This window comes from Accipiter gentilis, chromosome 20, assembly GCF_929443795.1.
Source record: "Accipiter gentilis chromosome 20, bAccGen1.1, whole genome shotgun sequence".
Classification (NCBI taxonomy): domain Eukaryota; kingdom Metazoa; phylum Chordata; class Aves; order Accipitriformes; family Accipitridae; genus Astur; species Astur gentilis.
Window position 1 is genome coordinate 12,654,990 of NC_064899.1, and position 22,871 is coordinate 12,677,860.

A 22,871-nucleotide genomic window follows, 5' to 3' on the forward strand; every position below is an offset into this window, starting at 1 on the left:
GCTGAAGCTGGGGGACTGTTGTGCTGCTGCTTGAAACGATGTTCAACTGCAACCACAGCATAGTCATGAGACAGCCCAAATACTGGAGGTAGTATTGGGGAAGTGATTATTTTCCTTAAACTGAGTCTCTTATTAAGCCATGTCTTCTGGTTTGGGTGCAGGAAAATACTGCTTTTTAATTGCTTTTGGTAAGAGGAGGGCAAGACTGGTTTTGTCAGATGCGTCTGCTATGGCTACGTTTCAATGACAGTGAATGGCCAGTTCAAATATAGTATTCCCCCTGCTTCAAACATAGTGGAACCAAAATGCTGTACTGTGTAATGGAAATTCCTCTGCTGTGCACATTGGGTAGATCTGAATTTGAAATTAGTGTGTCAGTTCATTGCTTTGCTGTGATACAAACTTCTCTTGTTAGTCCCTCTCCTCATTTTCTGTATGTCAAACTAAAACCACTCCTGAAGTGGCAGCTTCAGGATTAAGTAACTGGGCATTTTGGGGCTCAATTATGGCAATTAGTGTTCAGTCATATTGCATGTTTAAACCCAAGGGTTGACATGTCAACATTTTGCTCTAGCTTAAAGACTCTTTTGGTCAGAGAAGTGAGTGTTTATATATTGGCTATTACGATAGAAAGCTTGGTAAGCTAACTGAACAAAGTGTGTTGAGAAATGCAGTTTTACAGATTGACTTTTTTAACAGATAACAAAAGTCTAGAACCAGGGAAGGAGGGAGAGGAGGAAGGAAAGCATATGTATGGTTATGAGGTTGTTACACTGTCATGCCTCAGACAAGAGATGTTGGGCCTTTTCTTCTTTCTAGCAATGCCATGGGGCCAGCATTGATGTGTGCCCCTGCTTCTGGTAGGAGTAAAGATTTGAGTGTGAGAAAACAGCAAAGATGTTACTCTGTAAAATATATTTAAAGCCTGACACTGTGTAAACTCCGCAGCAACAGAAAACTTGAGTCTGTACAATACTTCTCTCCTACTTTATTTATATTGATGCTACAAATGATACTGGTGCTACTGACCGTAAGTCTATCTAGACAGAAGAAGTGCTCCAAACAATTCAGCATTTTAAACGTGCAGCATGGCAGTTCTCCACAGTGGAAGTGCAGTGTGGATCGTGGGAAGTGAGTGGCCAAAGACGAGAGGTAGACTTAGATCTTAACTGTGAGCAAATGCCTGCTAGTTTGGCTTAGTAATGTTCTGTACTTGACAGTGCTCCATGAGAAGAAATGCGCCTTTAGCATTTGGTAAATTAACATGTTTACAAAGGAGGAAGAAAATATATCTTTCCTGCCAGTTGTCTTAAATTAATCTCTTAACTTTAACTAAGCTTATGGTGTCCGTCTTTCAGCTTTTCTTTAAATGTGATTTAACAATGAACTCTACTTTGTGGATTATTTGACATACACTTGTATGTGCATTTTCAGCTTCTGTATGAGTATATGCAGTACTGGCTGTACTACTCATTCTCCCTTACTTACTGTATAGACCTGTTAACCAGTTCAGTTTGTGTCCTTAGTAACAGGCATTAAAACATACATTAGAGGAATAAGAGGTGTAATCCAGATACATTTAGGGGTGGCGTTGGTGGTGATTTTTTTTTTTTTTCTTTTCATCTTTGACCTAGGACAATTATACACAAGAATGTGTGCAGGAAACCTTGAAGCTGAACACTGCTTTGGAGTTAGTTAATGTATTTCTTAGTTTCCACCACCGCATAACCCTCTGTGTGTTAGTTTGATCTTCTGTAATTTTATCTCAAGATTGTATTTGGGGTCTTCTAGTAGATTGTAGTTTTCACTTATTAGTGGGCAAAAAGCCCCAAGACTGCTCTTCTGAGACTCCAGAGTGGCACAGGTAAGGGCTGTAGCCTTGGTGTTGATTATTAAATGTGTTTAATTCTTTTTTCATGGTTGACTTGAAAATTGGAATGGTTACATTTTGATGTTTCTCCAGCAGCTTAGTTAATTTCATTTAATCTTCCTGTCTTACTACTATTTTTGCACTTACCTAAATGCTGAAAAAAAAAAAGTAATTTCTAAAGGCCCTGGAGTCCACTACTTAGAGCATTCTTGTTTGCATTTGCAGTTGACTTTGAGGAAGATGTGGGACAGCTGTTCCACCACAGAATCACGCTAAATTTCAGGGCAGTATATCTATGGCCTTAAGTCTACAGTTATCTTCAAGATAAATGCAGGATTGTGCATTTCAGTTCTAGGTTCAAGATTTTTAAGGCCTTTCTCTCAAAATAGAGGAATATGAAGGTATAGTGTTTAAAATGTGCATTTTTCTTCTGGCTAGCAGCCCTCATTAACATCAGCTACCTTACCCTAGCCTCTTTTTTATTTTACAGTTCTCCCTCTAGAGATGCATTAGTCATTGTTTCTGCACAGTAGCATTTTTTCCCCTGCAGCAGTAATTTGATTGCAAGATTTCATTTAGTCTCCATCTAACTCTGTTCCAAACTTCTTCTGCCTCCAGCATGGCACAGAGTGTTCAAAATCTGTGATAACTCTGGCCATGATTTTTCCCTTTTTTTTTTTCTTCTGTCATCTTTGCACCAAAATACCAATAGAGAGCACAGCATTTCCTTGCTTGCTGCAAGCCTGTGTAAACGTTAAGTGTGTTTACGGTCTGTCTTTTGGGGTAGAATCCACACTTCACTTAAAACCCCCATTGAAATACAATACAAAGGTGCTACTTATATTTTCACATTGAGTTTTAGTCAGTGAGGTGAGTTTGATTTAGGCAATAGTAAAGGTGTGTGCCAGTTGACTGCAGTAGCTGGTAAGGATTTTTAAGAGTCTTCTGGTGTTGAAACTCTTAATGTTTCAATGCTTGATGCATTTTCTGTGCATATTTTCTGGTCAGGGGAGGACAAAGTCCTTCGAGGTAAGAATGCGCTGGGCCGATGCAGAGGCTGTGGATGCACTGGCACATGCTGTTGGAGATTGCTTTCATGTGGAAGAGCAGCATTCATAGGTGCAGTTTTGCTTCCATCGCCGTGTTATATAAAAGCCTGCTCGCACAAATAAAGGACTGAGCCTTAACGAAGGGAAAATGAAGTCCAAATAAAACGTCCTGGTGTAAACCATGCCAGAAAAGAAACTTCCTCCCATCTATCGGAATCTGACACAGATCTTTTCATTCATCCTTTTACTTGCCTTTAGGCATACCTCCCAGTGGTTGTTAGGCAACCATAATAACATTGCTGAACATTCAGGCTGGCTAATTGGATTGTCCCTTTCTTGGGTTTTTTGTTCAAATGGTCTTGGTCATCTTTAATAAGGCAAGCACATGCAAGTTGCTTCATTGGCTGGTGTAATAAACCAAGAGGCTCTTAAGAGTTCCGTGACACATCAAGGACAAAATTTTTAAATCTGTGTGAGCTTTGACATTGTACTTAATTGAGAGTGTAAGGATTTGCCTCTGTCACTACAGAAGTCTTGCTAAATTCTGCTTTAATTCAGTACGTTTCCTAGTTGTATACAAACCCACCTATTCTAATGAGAATTTTTGGTTGAAAGGCAGTATCTGCTCACATGGATGGATCTGAGCAGCACCACAAAAATTTAGTGTTCAAATAGGCTGAAAATTTCCACCACTTTGTAACTGGTGTCACTAGGGTAGTCTTACTAGCAAGTAATGTGTTCAGAAAAATAGCAGTGCTGTACTACAGGATGAGATGCCACAGAAGAAACAACATATGTCGTAAGAATGGCAAGGGTTTTGTTCTTTGTTACACTTATAGGAAAATACATTAACGTGTTGTTCAGGGAGGCCTGTTTCTCTGTGCCAGCTTAATGTGAGTGAACTCTTGCAAGTGGTGTTGAACTTGAGTGTCTAGTAGCTTCCCTGGTTGTTCCGAGTACATAAACTAAAAATGCATGTAATTTGTATTTACATAACCAAACTTACCTTGTATTAATTATTGCAAGGCAACTTGGTGTGGTTTATGCTCCACTTATTTGTCACCTTCATTTTTTTTATTTTTATTTTTTCTTATCTCATTGTAGGTTCACCAAGTTGAAGAGCCTTAATCTTTCCAATAATAATTTAGGAGACTTCCCACTGGCAGTCTGCAGTATCCCAACCCTGACTGAACTCAACGTGTCCTGCAATGCCCTCAGAAGTGTTCCGACAGTTGTAGGCGAGATGCACAAGCAAGTACTTTCTTAAAACTTAATGTACACGGCCTGATAATAAAGGCAACGAGTAGTTTGATGACCCTGTACATAATTTTGCTATGAGAAACAGTTCAGACTTACAGGGTTTTGTCAGAGCAGACTGTCTTGTAGATCTGTATGGAAGCAGTTGTGAGCTGCGGATGGAGGGGAAGCACACCGTGTCTCGAAGCTCTGCCAGTCCCCAGCATTTGACACAAAGGTCACCTTCACGGTGAAGAAAATCTTTAAACCTCCTTGCTTATGTGCTTCAACCATCACACAAGTCACAGTTCTGGAGATGTTTGAAGATATGATACAACTGTCTAATACAGCCTACATTACATAGTTGCCAAGGCTTTTAATTATTTGCTCGATACCTTCTGTAGCAGATGTTGTTATTCTGTAACATTTTTCTTTCTTCTGCCCTTTTGTATATTTTATGTCACTGTAACTGCAGCAGATTTGTGTGTTTATAGGGAGGAAATGTGATTTAACAAGTCACTCACTTTCTTGACTCTCCCTTCCCCTCCCCCACTTTTAATAGCTTGCAGACATTTTTGTTGGACGGCAACTTTCTCCAGTCCCTTCCTGATGAATTGGAGCATATGCATCAGCTCAGCTACGTGAGTCTGTCCTTCAATGAGTTCACCGACATTCCGGGGGTGCTGGAGAAGCTGACTGCCATGGATAAGCTCTGTATGTCAGGAAACTGCATCAATACCCTGAACCTACAGGTGTTAAAAAGGATGCCTCATATTAAACACGTGGATCTAAGGTAGGTATTTGGAAAAAGCTAAAAACAAGTGGGTCTGAATTATTGGTGTTGAAAGGGTTTCTCCTTGACTGTCAGAATAGCCCCCGGGGTATGAATCTCCTGCATTAGTCCATTGAACCATGTTTCTGGCAGTATTATGTAACTCACAGCACTTGCCGTGACTTAGCATTCTTCTTTGAGGAGGAGGTAGCATTTAGGGGGATCAATAGATAGGAAAATGAGTTTGGGGGGGAATTAATATTTACACCAGAAGATCAAACAAAGCAAAGCCTGGGACACTGGTGATTCCTGCAGTTCTTGTTGCTGCAGTGTTAATATGATATAAGTGATAGTCCCTGACCCAAAAAGCTTCTGTCTGAAATGTTACAGATGCGTGAGATGAAGAGAAGGGCAGTGAAGGTGAAAGAACAAAAATAGGTATTTTAATACTTCTTGGTATGTTAAAAAACCTAGTCCACCATGAGTAACATTATTGATGCCCTCAGCAGAGTCTGAACAGATCCTTATTACAAACGGCTCTGGTATCAGGTGGTTCTTTATTCTTATGGTCTTTGGGGAAGCCAGCCTCTGCAATCAGCTGGGCAAGGCTCAGTTCAGAGCCTGGACCATGAGGTCCAAACAACAATGAATTTTGGAATCATTTAGTTCAGCTATTCAAGCTAAAACCTAGTGTACCATACTGCTGTGTAGCTGTCAGACTTTGCAATTGAGGAAGGGCCAGCATAAGTTAAGAAAATAGCTAAAATAGATGGATGAGTTCTGAAGCATTTATGGTGAGGTCAAAACATGTCTGTGTCTTTGTATGTATGTTAAAAGCAAATAAATCAATAAATTGGCCTCAGAGTAGGGATGCTGTGGTTGAGCTGGCCATGAGTTCCAGTGGTGCAGTTCCAGCCCTCTCATTGTCCGCTGCATCCTTTCTGCAGCGAGCGGTGAACAGTGGTTCTTTGTCACGCTACCTGGAATCGTAAATGTCAAACATGTTTGTAAACTGTACTTGCTGCACAGTGAAGTGCTTTGCTTAGGTAAAATCAGAAGGAAGCACTGCTTGTAAATTGAAAACAGTAAAAGTAGGCTGTGGTGTTAGGGGGGACCTACTACCCATGTTCTTTTAACTGGAAAATGTAGCTGCTCTGAAAACACAACTGTTACACAGAGGGCAACTCTTTGAAAGCAACATCAGCAACAGAACTGTAGGTATTTGCCCTTATCCTCACTAGGGAGGCCTAATGGGCCAGCAGAAGTTACTATACTGATTTTAGTGTCCTGGTCAGAGAGGGGAATTTGAAACTGAACTCTTTGGAGTGTTCTGCAGTCTCAAACATTGCTGGGTTATAGATAATCTCATTCAGTTGTAACTTCTGGGGAAGTTGCTGAGTATTGGCAGCGTCAGTGCACTGCAGTGAATATGTGATAAAACCTGTTCTCTTTATCTGACAGATCCACTTGTCTTGGGTTTTTGCTTTGTGTTCTTTCCACACCCATTTTCAGGTCTCTGAATTTGCTTGCTGTGGAACATGGTGATGCGAGAGGCAAATATATGGGAATTCATAAATCTCAATTTGGCCTTTCAGTAAGGCAAGAGAATCACAGGTTACTCCTATCTGCCAGGCTTTTCCGGCAGATGCTCATGATAAGCCACCAGGAACTGTAGAGGTTTTGCTCTTTTCCAAACTGTAGGGCACAAATAACAGCCAGATCACCTTTTATTTTTATAGACACAATAACACATACGTACCTTTATAGACACATACTTACCTTCTTGCAGAGCTTCTTATGAGTATTTTCAAAGCAGTTTGGAAAGGAGCTTGGTGTCATCATTCCTTTGTCATGATGGATAAAACAACAGAGCGGCTCCATCCTGCTTTTAAAATACCATAACAAAGGGGAAAATATTTAAAATCAACCTTGATCAGAACCTGGAGGCATGCTAATTTAATCCAGTGCAACTGATTGTAGGGTGAGCATTGGTTTGTCAGCAGGAGCCTGCCGTGTAACTGCACTTAATCTCCTTTTTTGTCTGCAAGATTGAATTCAATTAGGAGGCTGGAGGGTGATGAAATAGATTTTCTGCATCATGTGACCCAACTGGATCTCAGAGACAACAAACTTGGGGAGCTGGATGCAACAGTTTTTAACAATGTTGAAGTGTTACACTGTGAACGGAATCAACTGGTAACCCTCAAAATCAGTGGATATTTTCTCAAAGCGCTGTACGCTTCCTCGAATGGTAAGTGCATTTTCAGGGCAGCTGTGGTATTGTCATCGGACTTCTGGTTTCGTACCTGTCTGTGGGATGCTTGTGGAGGGCAGTGCACATAATCAGGAGGCTCTTGACATGACCCGTGGAGAAAAGGGTTTCACATGTGCGGTGTCATGCTACTGGCAGTTCTGAGCTTCAGAACTGACTTCCGAATAACACTGGGCCCCTGATTTGGAGGTCTCAAAACTGTGAAAATCTTATAATTTGGGCTGAAATTCCTCTCTGTGTCAGCAGGGAGGGGTCTTGAAGTTGTCAGTTCTTTGGGTTGTATTAATGTGTTGTTTTATTAAAGCAAATAAGGAATTTATTGCTTCTCCACAGAGTTGAGAAAGTTTGAACAAGTAGCTGTTTGTGAGACAAACTAAAACAATGTATATTTTTGCTACTACCTCTAGCTGCTTACTCTGGCCAGAAAGCTACGAAATATGTAATGAGTAACTTCTTTTGTATTCAATAATAAAAATAATGCAGCCTTTTCCAGTTGAATAACTCCTGTGTTCCATGAATAGGATTTGTTTGATCTATCTCTGGAAGCTGCTATTACTTAAAATACTCAGTTTTCACCAGCATTTTTATTGTTTGGAGTAGTTTGGTATGGAATAAACAAAATGCAAGCTCAGAGCACTGTGAATTTGATGGAACAGTCTGAACTGCCTTTAAAAGGCTGTCATCGTAACGATATCCAAGCCTGTGCCTTCATTAAGTATTCATGCCAGGATCTTTGTAGCTGAGAAAAGTTAACATAATCTGAGCATGTGCTGTGCAATGTGAGCTGAGAACCCAAGTCAACCCGTATCTTGCAATCAACTGCCTGTTTGGTCTTGCTGTTCCTCCTGGCTATCGTCTCTCTGCACGCTCAGCCACCTTCTTTTAGTCTCATCTTCCAAAGGAACCATGATGCTTGTTACACTTGCCCTTTAGTGAGTTTTCTGTAGGCTTAAATAAGTGTCTGCTGGTTTTGTTTCAACCTTAATGCTAAGCATTAGCTACCTAAAAACCTTAGGATGTGAAATATTATTGAAGCAATCAAAATATAACATTACTAGCGGGAGCTGAGATGCTACGAAAGGTCTGTAAGGTGCCTGCAACCAGGAACTCCAGAGGCACATGGAAAGGTTCATGTAATGTGTTGAAAAATACTCTGGATCTTGCCATGACCTGGAGGACTCTGGGGTGTTCTGTAGCTTGCTATTCCAGAGTGGGGAGTCTCCCTTCCTGTGCTTGTACCATTAGTGAACAGTGGACAAGAAGTAGAGCAGGTTTGTGACTGACTATTCTGGGCAGAGGGTGGTGGAGGTGAAGTTACAGCTCTGGGACAAACATGGAAAAATGAGAATTTGAAACTTTTTAAATGTTCCAGTTTGTCCTCTCTGATCAGTCATGCAGTCTGTCATAGCAAGTACAACATAGTATAGCAAATGTAGTCACACATAATAAAGAAACAAAACTCACTTCACAAAGGTCCAGATTCTCAGAAGTTTCTTAAGTTACTGAAATCTCTGGGTGTTAGCTGCTTAAAGTAACTCTTACGGAACAGCCATTTAGATGCAAATCTTTGTCACCACTTTTGTTTTTATGTATTTTTCCCCCTAGAACTTGTTCATCTCGATGTGTATCCAGTTCCTAATTGCCTGGCTTATATGGATATTTCTAGGTAAGAGTATGTTTTTTTTCTTGGGCCTGTAAAATATACATCAGTGAGGCTTATGGAAAAATGACAGTCGCTGGTATTTTACTAGGAGGGAGTTGGGGCAGGAATTGGACCTTGAGATACAAGAAGATTGATTTTCAGAGGTAGAGGATGGGCTTTTTTGTACTGGCCAGTTGTTCCTTGTTTCATTTTTATAGATTTACTTTTTTAAAAAAAAATTTCTAGTGCTAAAAGCAAAATACACCTTTATAGTTAAAGGAAAAGGGTTTCCCTGATTTAAAGATTTCCTATTTTATAGACAGAACACAATGATTCAAACGTACACCAGTGAGAGACATGTACAGAAGTTCCTTTTTGGATGTCTGTGTCACAAGCCCAGCGTAGGTGACAGTTTGATAGTTCACTCAGCAGCTCGTCGTTGTTCTCCGCAGCCCTGGCTGCTGCAGGGCTGTCTGCAGTTGCCATTTGTATGCATCTCTAAATCTCACCTTAACGAGGGAGGTGGGATAAGGAAAGAAATGGAAATGGGGGTGGTTTAGTTTGTTTTACAATTTAAGGACTGAATCAGGAAAACACTTTATACGTGTGCTTAATGTCTGTTTTATTTAAGGAATTACTCATCTGCATGTTGAAGTGATAATCTCATTCATTAAAAAGCCTGCTTAAAGCGCTCTTAAGCTGTTGAGGGTGATCTTAACAATTAGTGAGTTAACCTGGGCGAGTGGCCATCATCTTCAAAGGTTTCATCAACCATGAGTTACTTGCATTGTGCACCTAAATGTAACACACAGGTGTGATTAAATAAGTGTGATTTATTGAAAAGCGTTCTTTGTAGAGCTGTGTTCTCCATTTAGCTGTAAATGAAATTGGTGCAGAATGCATGATTTTGATCACAAAACCCTTTTTGTGCCTCAGTTCAGTGGTGGCATTGTAACTAAATGGGTAGAGTGTCTTTAGCTTCTTGGCTCGCTTGGAATTTGGGAAATCCGTTTGATATTGAAAAGGAAGCTATGTGAGGATGAGGGGATGAGTTGCTATTGCATATTTTGGTTAAAGGCCGTTGCATGAATAAACTATAGGATACAGGTAAATGAATGAGTACTGATTTATGTTCATGCTGTGTAAGGCTCTTATTCCTGAACTTCAAGTCTACGAGTGCCTGAACGTTATCTGATGCCCAGTATTGCATCTGTGTATCTAAAGTAGTGATTATGCGACTGCACATGCACACAATCTTCTCCATGTATTTTGTGCTGCTAATTTTTGTCTTTAAGGCAAGATACGTGGCTGCCCCACTGTGCCTAGCTGCATGTTTTCAGTGCAATATTTGGAAAAACGTACCTCTAAGAACTTAATGTTTAGAAGGGTTAGTTTCGGTGAAGACAAATGCAAGAAAAGCCGAGTGCTTGACTTTAAAGATACATAAGAAAAAAGATTTTGCTCTGTTCAGTGAGATAGCTGAAGAGTGGTAGAGTGGGTTTTAGGATTGAATTTACGGGGGATCGAAGAGGTGTGTTTCAACTGTGTAGGGTGTGAATATCTTCTGAGCAGTATCTCACAAGTTTTCTTCTCCATGGAGAGACTTCTTCATCCTCAATACTCTGATACTTTTAATATTTCTTCCCCAATAATTTGGAAGCAGCTTCTTCCATTTTCTTAGTGGATGCACATCTAGGGAGATAATAATGCTGTTAGGTTTCTTGCCCCCTCGCTCAGAACCTTACTGCACCGGTAGTGCCCTTAGAGAAGGAGGGGTGATACAATCTCATAGGAAACGTATTATGTAGCAGATTTATTTCCTGCAGGTATCTGCATCTCTCTTGAGGCTGCAGTGCTAATAGCCTTTACATCTCGATTATCGTTTAGTTACACCTCTTTGTGTTCTTTATTCATAGAAATCACCTGGAAAACCTGCCTGAGTGGGTATGTGACAGCAGGAAACTGGAAGTGTTGGATGTTGCCCACAATCAGATACGTGAGCTGCCTGCCCGGTGAGTCTTGCAGACCAGTTGCGCAATGTGGAACAGAATAAGCAATTCAGAAATAATTGCTGATTCAGTGTTTAGCTTGTTCCTATGACTGTCAGGCCCGTTTTATCTTTTGTTTGATTTTATTTTTACCTTGTGGGGTGTCGTCATGCCTCAAGCTTCCACCCAGCCTTTCTTCTTTTACTTTCATGCAGAGAAAGCAGTGCCTTTGAACTCCAGGTGGAAGTTTTGAAGCTGTTCATGTGGCTCTTCAGGCAGGAAAGCCCTTCATTTTTAATACTGAATATTAAATATTAACAGCCATAACTTTGCATGACAGTTTAAAGATCCAGAGCTTGTAACTTAGTTTCAGTGGTGCCTAGAGACTCCAGTTCACAGACCTGTTTAACTGAAAAAGGGTTGATAGGAGAAGGTAAAGCCTCATCAAGCAAGCAAACTCCTGCAAGTAGAGCAATTGCCTTCACTACAAAGATAATCTCTTTTACAGGAGTCTAAACTTAAAATTGATAAATACAAATCATAGGAAAGCAAGTGAACAAGAAAGGAAAACAGGAGTTGAGTTTAAATAATGAATGGCTCTTATAGTTTTTTTTTCTAGAGACACCTGTTCCAGGTGAGTATACTGGTCAGGTGCTGGTATTGAGAGTTTTTAAGTCCCTGACTTCACTGGAAGAGAGCTGTTAGTCTTCGCTGCTCTGTACGCTTCAGAAAAGATGTTGTGAAAGAAGGAGAACATACTAGGCACAAAAGGTGGTGAAATTGCTTGGGGATGTGCAGAGCCATTGAAGATTGTAGACAACTAGTATATGATGAGCTATTAAGTATTTTCCTTATGGAGCTGTACAGCACAGAAGAGCATCAGAAACCAAAAAGGATAGTTTTGTCTGGGTCAGATGAGTGTGCCATATGGTGTAAACTGGCAGTTTTAGTGTCAGAAATGGGAACAGAATAGATTTCAGAAATGTGAGCAGAAAAGGATGCAAAGAGATTTACTGAGGAAACTAATAGGCTAACATGCAGACTATTAATCCCTCTGTTTTTTCCCACAAAGTGAAACTGTGCCTACTCAGAAGGTGGGGGGAGCAAAAGTTCATTTGCCTTTCATTTGCACTTCATAACAGCAAGGACTATCAAGGCATACCGGATATCTTTGGGAGATTAATGATTAGCTGAAATTAGGTACAGTCAACATCCCACTTGTCTCTCCTGCCATCTTATCATTAACCCCAGGAAACAGCTTATCTTTGAAAGCTTCTCTTTGTAGTATGTGTCTAGATAGTGTAGCTCCTAATAAGTCAGCTCAGTTTTAAGGCCAATTCAAAACATAAGCTTTGAACGTCTGTTGAACTTCAGGAAAATTTGGGTCTGGATTCAAATGCAAATGGCTCAGGCGTATAGACCTAATGTTGAGTGTCGGGTAAATTCTAGTGCCCAGTGAGTGTGTTCATGTGCACTGTTGTGTGCTTTTCCCTCTACACAGAGCAGCACTCTGAAAACGTGGGGTGAGTGAGCAGGACTCTCCTAGGAGGATACTTGCCACTCTAACCACAAATGTTCAAGCCTTGACTGACCAGCAGTTTCCCAGAAAGCTGAAGGTTGCACCTAATCTAAACTAACTACAGTTGATTCTGTGTGCGTTTGCCTCTTGAAACAGAAAAACAATCCTTGAAGACAAAAGAGTTGAAGCAGTTGAGATAGAGGATTGTGTACTAATGTTTGTCTCAGAGAAAATGGGAACAATGTACACTGGGCTGTAATACAGCCATTTCTGCTCTAAAAGTACTGAAAAATAACAAAAAGGGTACTTAGTCTTAGCTATGCAAGACAAATTCATTGTCATAAAACTGACATTGCCAAAGATTCCCTAAAGAAAATGGAAATGCTTCAATTACAAGTTGCCAGAATGACCTTGCCACCACCAGTGAACAGATGTCTGTATGTATTTTTGTTCCTTTTTGTCTTTTTTTTTTTTGCTTAAGATCTATCTGTATTCAACATTGTGTTCTCTAGAACAGTTGCTTACTAAAGGAATTGGTTGCATGCTTTAACCAAACCATGTTTTCTCAGAAGATGCTGATGCTGAGGGATATGCTTGTCCTTAGAACTTTTTGATCCCATCAAAAATTCCAGTGGGAGTTGGGCAAGTGGGAAAGTTGCCCATAGGAAAGAGCAGTCCCAGCGTTCTGGTTCCCCACCCAGCCGGAGAACTAGGTGTCCCAGGCTCATCAGGAGTTGCTTAGTTAAATGCTCGTGGTTCAGTCTCTCTTCAGGCAGCCCAGTTCCTTTGGTGCTTGTGTAACTTGGAAAATAGAGAAAACAAACAAAATCCCAAAGATGTACTCAGTTCTTCTGAATTATTTATAAATATATTTTCATGGAAAAGCTGATTGCTAAGGGTTTTGCCATGATTTGAATGTTTTTTATTTTAAAGTGGCACTGCCCCCACCCATCCAAAAAAATGCCCAAAGTGATAAATTTTTTTGGAGACATTGTCAACCAATTCTGCTTTTTCCTGTAATGTTTGGTGTTGATGATGCTGGCCAGTCTTGATTAGAAAAGGAAGTAGAATAGAAAGGCAAATCCGTGACTGAGGGAGATTTTCAAGTAAAAGTGGAGTGAAACAAAAATGGTTAAATGATGAAATCATAATAGATACGTTTATCACTGTATGGTAAGTCTTTTCACCCTGTGTTGAGCCTTCTGGAATGATACCGCTGGCTGTTGACTTGCATCCGTGGTCATAACACAGATGATCCAGCCAACTGAGATAACTGTTAATGCTGGCACACAGATATGGAGCATGACTGTATCTGTCAAGGGGAAAATACTCAGCATACTTCAGTGATTGTTTTGGCACAATAATCCGATGACCTGATGTATTGTAGGGAAGGGGCAGGGAGGCTCTTTATGTGTATTTGGGTCATTGTAACAGAGGGAAGATTTTTGCTTTAATGCTGAGTAATTTGAGAGTCTTTGATTGAAACAGGTCAGCACGATGCACAGGTTTGCCAGATTAAACAGTACAGTAGCGGGAATGTAAGACAGGTGGCAGATGAAGAATAATCTTTTTTTTAGTAATTTGCTGAAAGTGGTTCCTGTTCAAAATCAAAGAGTTGCTCCATTTTTGAGGTCTTCAGGTGCAGATTTTAAACTCCTTATGATGTTGTTTATACTGCAAATTTTGGCTTTACTATTTGATCAAAACAGCTGTTTGTTCTTGTCTCTATACATTGCCCTCTTCTCCCTCTCCCCTTCTCACCCAGTCCCCCCAGAAAATGGAGCAGGGGGATGGGACTCCAGGTCATCTATCGCTTGTAAAAGCTCAAGAAAGTAAAGCCGATTAGATAAATTTCATTCGCTGTAGAACTGGAAAGGAGGCTTTATGTTAGTCTGGTATTAACAGAAAAGGAAAATGGGGGGGGAGTTGCATTGGATTATGAGTCAGCACATGATGAATAGAGCACTATGAAGCTTGTGGGGTGACTGGTGATTTCACCCACACTTCTGAAGTTCTTCCATTAGCTAGGGGGATCCCACATGTGCAGTTTTCTGCAGCCATTGTTAGCAATTACCTCCTTCACTGTCATGCTTCTGTATTCATGTTTTATACAGTGCAGTAAGAGAACCCTTTCTCACTACTTTAACTCCTGAATCATCCTTAAACCTCCTTCCCTGTCTCTGAACAACCTTTTCAAGAAGTTGGTGGAGAGTGGGAAGACGTTCTTGGATCTGTGCGTAATTAATACCATGTCTGCTAATCAGTTGGCTGAATCACTTTCTTGTAATGAACTGTGGTATCGCTCCTAAATTCTCAAAGCAACTCTTTGGTTTAGGTTTTTCTCATTTTTGGTGTTGTTTATTTTTCTTAAGGTTGTTTTACAATAGTAGCTTGCGTAAGCTGCTGGCAGGACATAACATGTTAGGAAGGCTACCGGATCGGCTCGAGCGAACGCAAGTGGAGGTCCTGGACGTGCAACACAACCAGCTCCTTGAACTGCCATCTAACCTGCTTTTGAAAGCAGACAGGTAAATATAAAGAAATTTGATCTCGACTTGCACGTGAGGAACCTTGCTTTGTGGGTTACTTCCTAGCTGAAAGGGTAATCTGAGGTTCCCCTAATTTGAAAGTTGCCAAGCCTTGTGTGGTAAGAACAGATGTCTGCCCAACTCACCAAAACACATTCTTTTTATTCTGGTTTTGTTGCCTTATATGGTTGCTTCTTTTTCCCCACCAAGCTCCTGCTGAACACCTACTTCTTGAAATCTAGCTGTGAAGTGAAGCACATGCTATTTTCTACTACATACACTGAGATGGGTTAGTGGCAGTTTCTTTAAATACATATTTCTTAGGCTTGTTTGATGGAGTGTGAAAGCTTTTTTTCCCCTTCAGTCAGAGGCTAGAACTTATTTATACCTGTCAAACAAAACAAAATCTGTGCATAAGGCTGTCAGAATAACTCAGTTGTTCCCCTGTCCTTGCTTTGTGAATTTTTTTTATGCTTTTCAAATGTTTGTCCCTAATTTAGCTGGTGTCACCACTTGATCTGCTTTCTGGATTCTTATTTTTAGGCTGCTGTTTCTTTAGTCTCAGAGTCTTCATAATCTTTCTTCCTGCATATGAACATTCACTGTAAAGTGGCTGTGATTGAAATATGGGAGGTTGGTAGCATAGTCTGAGGATAGTGGATGGGCTTGCCCCGCTTGGTGTCAGCGTTCCTTGCACCTCTGTGCTTCCACATACAGTCATGGGATTTCTGAGTGCTCAACCCATGCATAATTTAACAGAGAGTGAGATTGTGTGCTGTGGGGTTTTATTTCTGATCCTAGCTGTGAGAAAAGGAATGCATAGCTCCTGGGTTTCTTGAGAGGTGGAGAAGCAAAATTAGTGGTGATCTCACTGTCACAGCTCCTCACCCGATTAAGAGTATTGCAAACCCCCTACTTTTATACTGTTGTTCATTCTGTCATGAATCTTTGGTTAAATTTCCTGGGATTCACAGCGTTGGGAGTTGGAGAATTAGGTTGGTGCCTGAGATGATTTCTAAATAAACTCTTGACTTACTCCTGAACAGTAATGTTCTGTGGGATTTATCATTTAGGTTAAAAATTATCTTTCAAAAGGTGAACTTCACTAGGGCAGGGTTTTGGTTCTGGAAACCAGTATGACATTTTGGTCTTGATTTGCTTTAAAGAACCTTTAAAATAATTTTTGTACTTTGATTATTTTTTTTTTTTTAACAACGCTATTGCATACTGTCCACATTCAAGCCCGAGTAGGGTACCACCTTTGGAATAAATTGATTATCAGCAAAGTTATTCTGATGTTAATTTACTGTTTTGGTTGAGACTTTACATAAAAGTGCAGTCAAAGCTTTGAAATTTAGTAATGTTACTACTGTAATAATTGCAATTATCTGGCACATTTCTGTTTAAAAATGATGAAATTCATAGCCTGTCCATGTGGCAAGGATGTTTCACGTCAGCAGCTGTAATTGTCTGGTGGATGATTTTTCAAACTGTTGTACATTAGAGATTGTATGAACTTCAGAAATTAAACCTTGTAAAAAGTTTTTTTTGTACAGGAAGTCGCAAAATTAGGTCAAAAAAAAAAAAAAAAAGCTATTTACGGGTCCCAAGTTGAAATTCCTGTCTGTTGACTTGGAAGGGGAAGAAACCTTTAAGTAAGTTTCAGAAAGCTACTGGCATCTTTGAAAGCAAAGAGAGAAATAATTTTGTAAAATTTCTATAAAAAACAGGTTGTAGGTCTAGGATGTAGATTAGCGCAATTTTGGCAGTGAGAGAGAACCTGAATTTTCTGTACTGCCACTCATCTTTTTAAACTGAGCTACAAAACTGTAGACAGCTTTTTGTGTGTGTGTGTGTGTGATGCCAAAATGAACCAGTACAGGCTAAAACCACAATTCGGTGTAGATTTCCAGAAGTTTGCTGAAAGTGTGCTGAGAAGAGGTAGAATTAAAAAATATATTGAATAACAGTATTAAATGGCTGATTCAGACTTGGGGATTTTTTTCCCCTCTGCAGCTTTCAAGCAGTACGGGGCTTGTTTTTTCCAAGTCTTCTGTGGGTATTAACAAAGTCATGTACCGTTGCAGGAGCTGAACAGAACTTACCCATTCTGGCATCTCAACACCGCTGCAGCCTCCCTGGCTTGTGATGATAATAGAAGCAGCTGGCTTGGGTGGGGTTTTCCCCCTTGTTCCCTACCCCTTTACTGGTTTAGGTGACTTGGCTTACAAAAGGCTTGTCCATGCTGGTGCTCCAGTGACTGCTGCAAAAGTGGTAGCTGAAGGAAAACAGCAGTGCAGATCAGTGCATGGAGTTTTAAGTTTGGAATTTCCTACAGGAAATATCTTTCTTTTTATTTTGTTTTCAAATGTTTACATCTGTCAGCAGCTAAGTGTCAACAGATCTGGGTCTGGGCCAGGGAAAGGTGTTCAGGGGTTTTGTTTTGTTTTAAAAAGGTAAAATGCTTCTCTCCTCCAAGCATTCCCTGGGAAGCACAATCTGTACTGCCAGACGTGCCAAGAGAACTGGGTTTCCTGGGCGGTCTGCCGTGGTCTTTACCCAGCGTGTAATGTTCGACAAATCCCTTTACTTTACAGAACCTTTGTCTCTCCATAAAATGACTTACCTTTTTCAGCCTTGAAAAGATTAGTTTATTTTTTTGGAAAGGTACTCAGCTCTGTGCAACTGACAGATGAGATCTTGTCTGGATATGAAGTCTCATGCTGTGAATTATAAACGCTTTCTCCTTCTCAATCCTGAGTATTTGACGAAGTGGGTGTGAAGTGCCTTGGGCGAACTTCAGCGCAAGCACTGGTGGGCTTTGACATCTAGAACATCTGAGGAAGGGAGGGAAATTGGTGCATTGGTGCACGAAGAGAGAATATCACTTTCAGCAAACAAAAAGAAGAAAACACTTCAAAACCTCCGTTCTCTTCGTAGAAGAATCAACAAACATTGCTTCTCTGCCTTATTCCTTCAAAAACCAATGAAAAGGTGTCCTCCTCTGCTGAAGAGTATAATTTAGGGATATTTTGTTGGTCTTTTTTTTTTTTTTTTAATTAAATCTCTATTTTAAACTGTTACTCGAGGAGAAATTGAGAACTAGCCTATGAAACATTTCTCTAACCAAGACAGAACTTCGTTCTGTTTATTGCACTGAAAGTATGCACATCTTGATCATGTTAGCAAGGATTTCTCTTGTAGGGTGGGGATTTTCTTGGCAAGATGAGCGCCACAGAGGCAGCCAGATAATCTCTTCATTTCTCATTACCAGATGCTGCAAAAACAGAGAATTTGTGCAAGTGCTACAGCTGATGGGGAAAACTCCCAAGCTGAGTCCTGAACCTTTTTCCGTGCACCTGCATTCCTGCAGCCTTTCATTTCTATCCACTGCTTCATCTGTTGCGATGCCTTTCCCCCTCTGTCCGATTCTCATACAGACTTTTTACTGCCTTGCTTGACCAGCTTGCAGCAAGCTACCGTTTAATGGCATGAAAACTGTTGTATAAAATGCTCTTCGGATAAGACGAGCAAGCATGCAAGAGCTTTAGCTGGGTATGGCAGAAAAGCGGTGGCAGTGGTCGGGGGGGGGTTAAAAATGGAGACGCAGTGGTGAAGGGCGAGGGTTTCCCTCTTGCCTAAGCTTCCTTTCCAGTTAGTAGGAATGTTTTCAGTATAAACCTTAGAACAGCCATCGGACTATTTAAAGCAGTTGTGTGGTGAAGATGTGTAGCTGTGAGGTGCCCAGCTTAAACCTTGGCCTTTGTTTTGTAGTGTCTGGTAGTGGCCAGCTGCGGGGGCTAAGCCGGTGTCAGCTCTTTGGAGCCTGTTTAGGCTCTCGTCTGCACGATTCTTGTTTTCAGCTTTGTTCAGCTGTTCTTATCTGGTTTGTTTTTCTGTTTGTTTGTTTGTTTTGATTTGATTTAATTTGGTTTGGGGTTGTGGTTTTTTGCTGGAGTTCTGGAAGGTGACCTGGTTAAACTTGCTCTTGTTTGATATTTGCCATTTCTGCGCACTGTGGCTGCTTCTTTTTGATGCAAGTATTCAGTCCGATCGTGGATGCAGAAGTGAGGGAGGAAACCAAGTCAAATGAATGCAGAGAGCTATCTGAGTGTTTGATGCACACGCTTTTGTTGCAGAAATGCTTAGCTGCGGTTGTTTCTTTGCTGGTAGGTTAGGGTTTGCAAGCAGATATATTAGAAACTGGGGAAATCCCAGTTAATGAAACAGCTGAAGATAGGTTAGAAAGTAAGAGCTGTGAGGACACAGCAGCAGTTAAGTGGCTTTTTTGGCAGTCCCTCAACAGGAAGGGGATTCACTTGAATGTTTCCGTCCTTTCATTTATTTTATTTTTTTTTAAAGGAGAGGAAATACCCTCTTTTGCACAGGCTGGCAAAACTGCCTTGATTTTTTTTTTTCTTTCCTCTTTTTTTTTCTCCCAAACACACTTAGCTTACAGGATTCTTCCTCACACACCTGCTACGACAATCATAAATTATTTTAGGATTAGACGATCAGAAATTGAGGGCATGTCTCTGCAGAAGGGAGTGAAGAAGAAATTTTGTATTTTGATTGCTCTGTGCTGATGGAGATCCTGGGGCACAGGCCAAACTGGAGATCTTGATTTCTCTGCATATTCTTTTTTGCAGCTGCCGTATTCTTTCCAACTCTTATCAGTACTTTCAAGTTAAGCACAGGGGTTTTGATTTGCTGCTGCTTCACCATTGGATGCAGTTGCCTGTGTTGCTGCTTTTAATGTTGAACATTCCAAAGCTTTTTGGAGGACTTAGATTTTTCAGTGGTGGTTTTGTCTTACCAGCAAGCCAAGTTTGCCAAGCTACCTCAGAAAACAGTGAGGAATTGGGGATGCTGTATTCTCACAGTTGTCTATATTCAGCTTTTGTGTGTGCTAGAGGTAGGCATTGATTTTAAGATTTCAAACCTTTTGCAGTTTTCAGTAGATTTTCTTCCTCTGCTTTTGGAAGTTCAGATTAAGATCAGAGTCCTCTAGGTTCAAATAGGGAATGCATGTGGCTGCCTATTAGGTCTGTTTTGTTGAATAAGGTACATGGATACATGTCCTTGATTCTAGCCTTTCTTTGGGACAGTCTTTTTTTTTTTTTTTTTTTTTGTGTCCATGTTGTCTCTTGGAGAATTAAATCCAGCAAAGGATTGTACTTTAATACCCCATAAAACCAAAGGTGACTTATTCCAGCGGGAGATCAATATTTATATTATTACCCCAGAGAAGAATTTGCACCTTGTCAAAGCGGAAGAATTCTGGCATCTCCCTGCCAGCGCCTTCGTTTCTTTCTTAATCTCTAACACTCTTTTAGTACTTGTTAATTCATGCTCTCCTCGCTATATTATACTCTGGTATGTGTGCAGGCTGATGAATTCAGGTTTTTGTAGTGAAGCTGTACTTTTTTCATGAGCTTGTGGTATAGTGTGTGGGTGGAATTGGAAAGGGAAACAATTAATTTTGGACTGAGCTTTAATACTTGACATTCTGCTTCCATCTGATAAGCAATATGAGTGGGATATCTTCAAGGAACATGAATCAATTTAAGTCCATGCACAAGAGAGATGGGAACAGTTGTGCCCAAGTAAATTTCCACTCCTCTGGAGGGCATTTGTAAGATGTGCCTTCTAAGGAGGCAGCTGGAATGTTGCACGAGAATGAAGAAATAGGGGAGTGGAAATAACCTGGAGGAGGACTTCTGTCTTAAATCAGTGTGAGGGGAAACCTGATAAGCAAGTACAGATTATTTTTTTTTTTCTTTTTTGGACATAAGATTATAGCACAGAATTGACAAAGCTTTGGCAATAGCAATCTGCGGTTTGTTCTGTTTTCTGCCCAAAGAATGGTGTGTCCCCCCCTTTTTTTTTTAATTTAAAATCAGATAATATCTTGAAAGACTTAGCGTTTGAGAATGTTTTTACCATTTTAATGTAACAGCTGGTCAAAAGGAACATATAAATAAGCAGCATACTCTTTTCTAAAAAGTTAATTTAATTTTAATGATGTCAGCAACAGAGATTTGTATGTGACTATACTGAACCTGACCGTTGAGTGTTACCCAGCCATGTGTTGTTACGTATGGGGTAAATGAGATGCCCTACTACCACAGGGTTCCCATTCTAGACCTTGGCAAGATTTTGCTAGCCACCTAAACCTTGTTCACGTCAAGGCACTAAGCTGTAGGTCAAGATGGTGGGGATTTATTTCCAACATTGTTGTATCACTCTCTGGAAGATTTGGCAAAAGGGTGGGAGGGTACAGAGCAACAACTCTCCTTTCTCCTTTCCCCATTGGAAAATAGAGGCATCAAAACTTATTTTTGGCAGGAATACACAGATTCCGTTCACTTTTAATACCAGGGAGGGAACAGCTTGAAATTTCTTGTTGTAGTCCACCAATGCTGAAAGTTTATTAAAAACAAAGAGCTTTTGTTTGATTAATTTTTCTTTTGAATTTAAAAAGGCTTCAGTGTAGTAGTCTGTATTAATTTCAGCTTTATCAAAGCAATGAACCTTTTCTTACCTAAAGCTTTTGGCTAGCTGTACTTCAGTGAACTTATGTTCTTCTGAACTTCATAGCCATAGGATGCTCTCTAGGTTATCTATTTGGCTCCGTTTGGTTATTAAAAGAAGGTACCTGTGAAACACTCCAGGTTATTCTGCTGCAGCTTGCAAGAACGTAAGTAAAATACAGATTCCTCTTCAGGGTAGCAGAACATGCCCTTTCTTGGGGTTGTTTTTGCCACCACTTCCTCATCCCCATCGTATTCCTGTGAAAGTTCATTTTTCCCAGCAACCTTAAACCTTTTTGTTACTTAAGCCTTTCCAGGCTGAGCTGAGACAACTATTTTGTACTATGAGTGGTACAAAGGATATTGTGGCTTTAATGTTAATCAAAGTGCCTTTTTTTGTGGAGAGAGAAGACTATCATGCATATTAGATTCAAGTTGCCAAGTAATAGTTGTCTGTACTTCAGCAATAGGTGTGTTTGCTGGTGTTTTAATTAAGTACAGGAACCGTTGATGTGGTATGCTTCAGTTTAATAATCCAACTTTGAATAAGCTTAATATATTTTTAGTTTATAGCTAAGGGGTGAAATTGAGCAGCATCTTTTTAGAATAAATAAATAATTTTAAAAGCCCTTTCAGCTGCTTATTCCCTTCTCTGTACTAATACTCCCTCTCCTCCCTTCCTGCTCTGGAGTTTTACCACCCTTGTGAATAATGAATGAGCCTGAGGATTAAACTGTGTTTCTCCAAAGTGGACTCCTCTGTCTGTAAAACAGCTAACCTAGTTTCAGTTCTGTGCAGTGCTAAGAGATTTTTGCTTCTAATGGAAATAGTGGCTTTTATAATCCTTTGGCATTCCACGTGACTCCTCTGTAGCATGTGTGGTGACCCTTATTTGCTGCTAAGCAAGTTTCAGCCAGCTGCAACTCTTGCAAATCCATTTCATTCATTAATAGATCTTAAAGGTCAGTGTGGATTCCTGCATGCATGGGAGAAGCCATCAGTATTTTACTACTTTCTCTTATGATCGATGACAGGAGCGCATCTACCTTTTGCGTCCTGATCAGTGGCTTTCGAGGCTTCAGCCAGCTCATTTCTGAGTCTTGTTTCTTGAACGCAGCTTTGCAGCCGCCCGTTCCTCTTAGTTGGTAGGAGCAGTACAGCCTGGTTTGAACTGCAGACTAGCAGGCACACGCTTACTTCTGTATCGCAAGTTCTCCGAGGCAGCCTTTTCTGAAAAGGGGAGGAAGGAAGAGAGAGGTCTTATTTCTGTTGAAAAGGCATGGTTGTGCCAGAGTTGGTTACTAAAGGGTAAATAGCCTTATTTTTCCATTTCTTTGGAATTGCCTGTGTGAATTCTAGCCTTCAAGATCCCTTCAGTGTGTATTCCTCCAGTGCTGCTGTGATCGCTAAACTCCCCTAAAGAAACATGGATCCTCTGCCCGCAGAACTTGACTGGCAGGAG

At 40.5% G+C, this 22,871-nt stretch overlaps 1 protein-coding gene across 1 annotated transcript in view; it reads left to right on the forward strand.

Annotated features, from left to right (window-relative positions):
- Positions 1-22,871, forward strand: part of PHLPP1 (PH domain and leucine rich repeat protein phosphatase 1) — a 140,161-nt gene that overhangs the window by 98,860 nt on the left and 18,430 nt on the right. The window contains exons 5-10 of the mRNA XM_049823786.1: positions 4,024-4,170; positions 4,718-4,948; positions 6,976-7,178; positions 8,805-8,865; positions 10,758-10,853; positions 14,721-14,876. Coding sequence (XP_049679743.1) covers positions 4,024-4,170; positions 4,718-4,948; positions 6,976-7,178; positions 8,805-8,865; positions 10,758-10,853; positions 14,721-14,876 — 894 coding nt within the window. The remainder of the gene's footprint in view (positions 1-4,023; positions 4,171-4,717; positions 4,949-6,975; positions 7,179-8,804; positions 8,866-10,757; positions 10,854-14,720; positions 14,877-22,871) is intronic.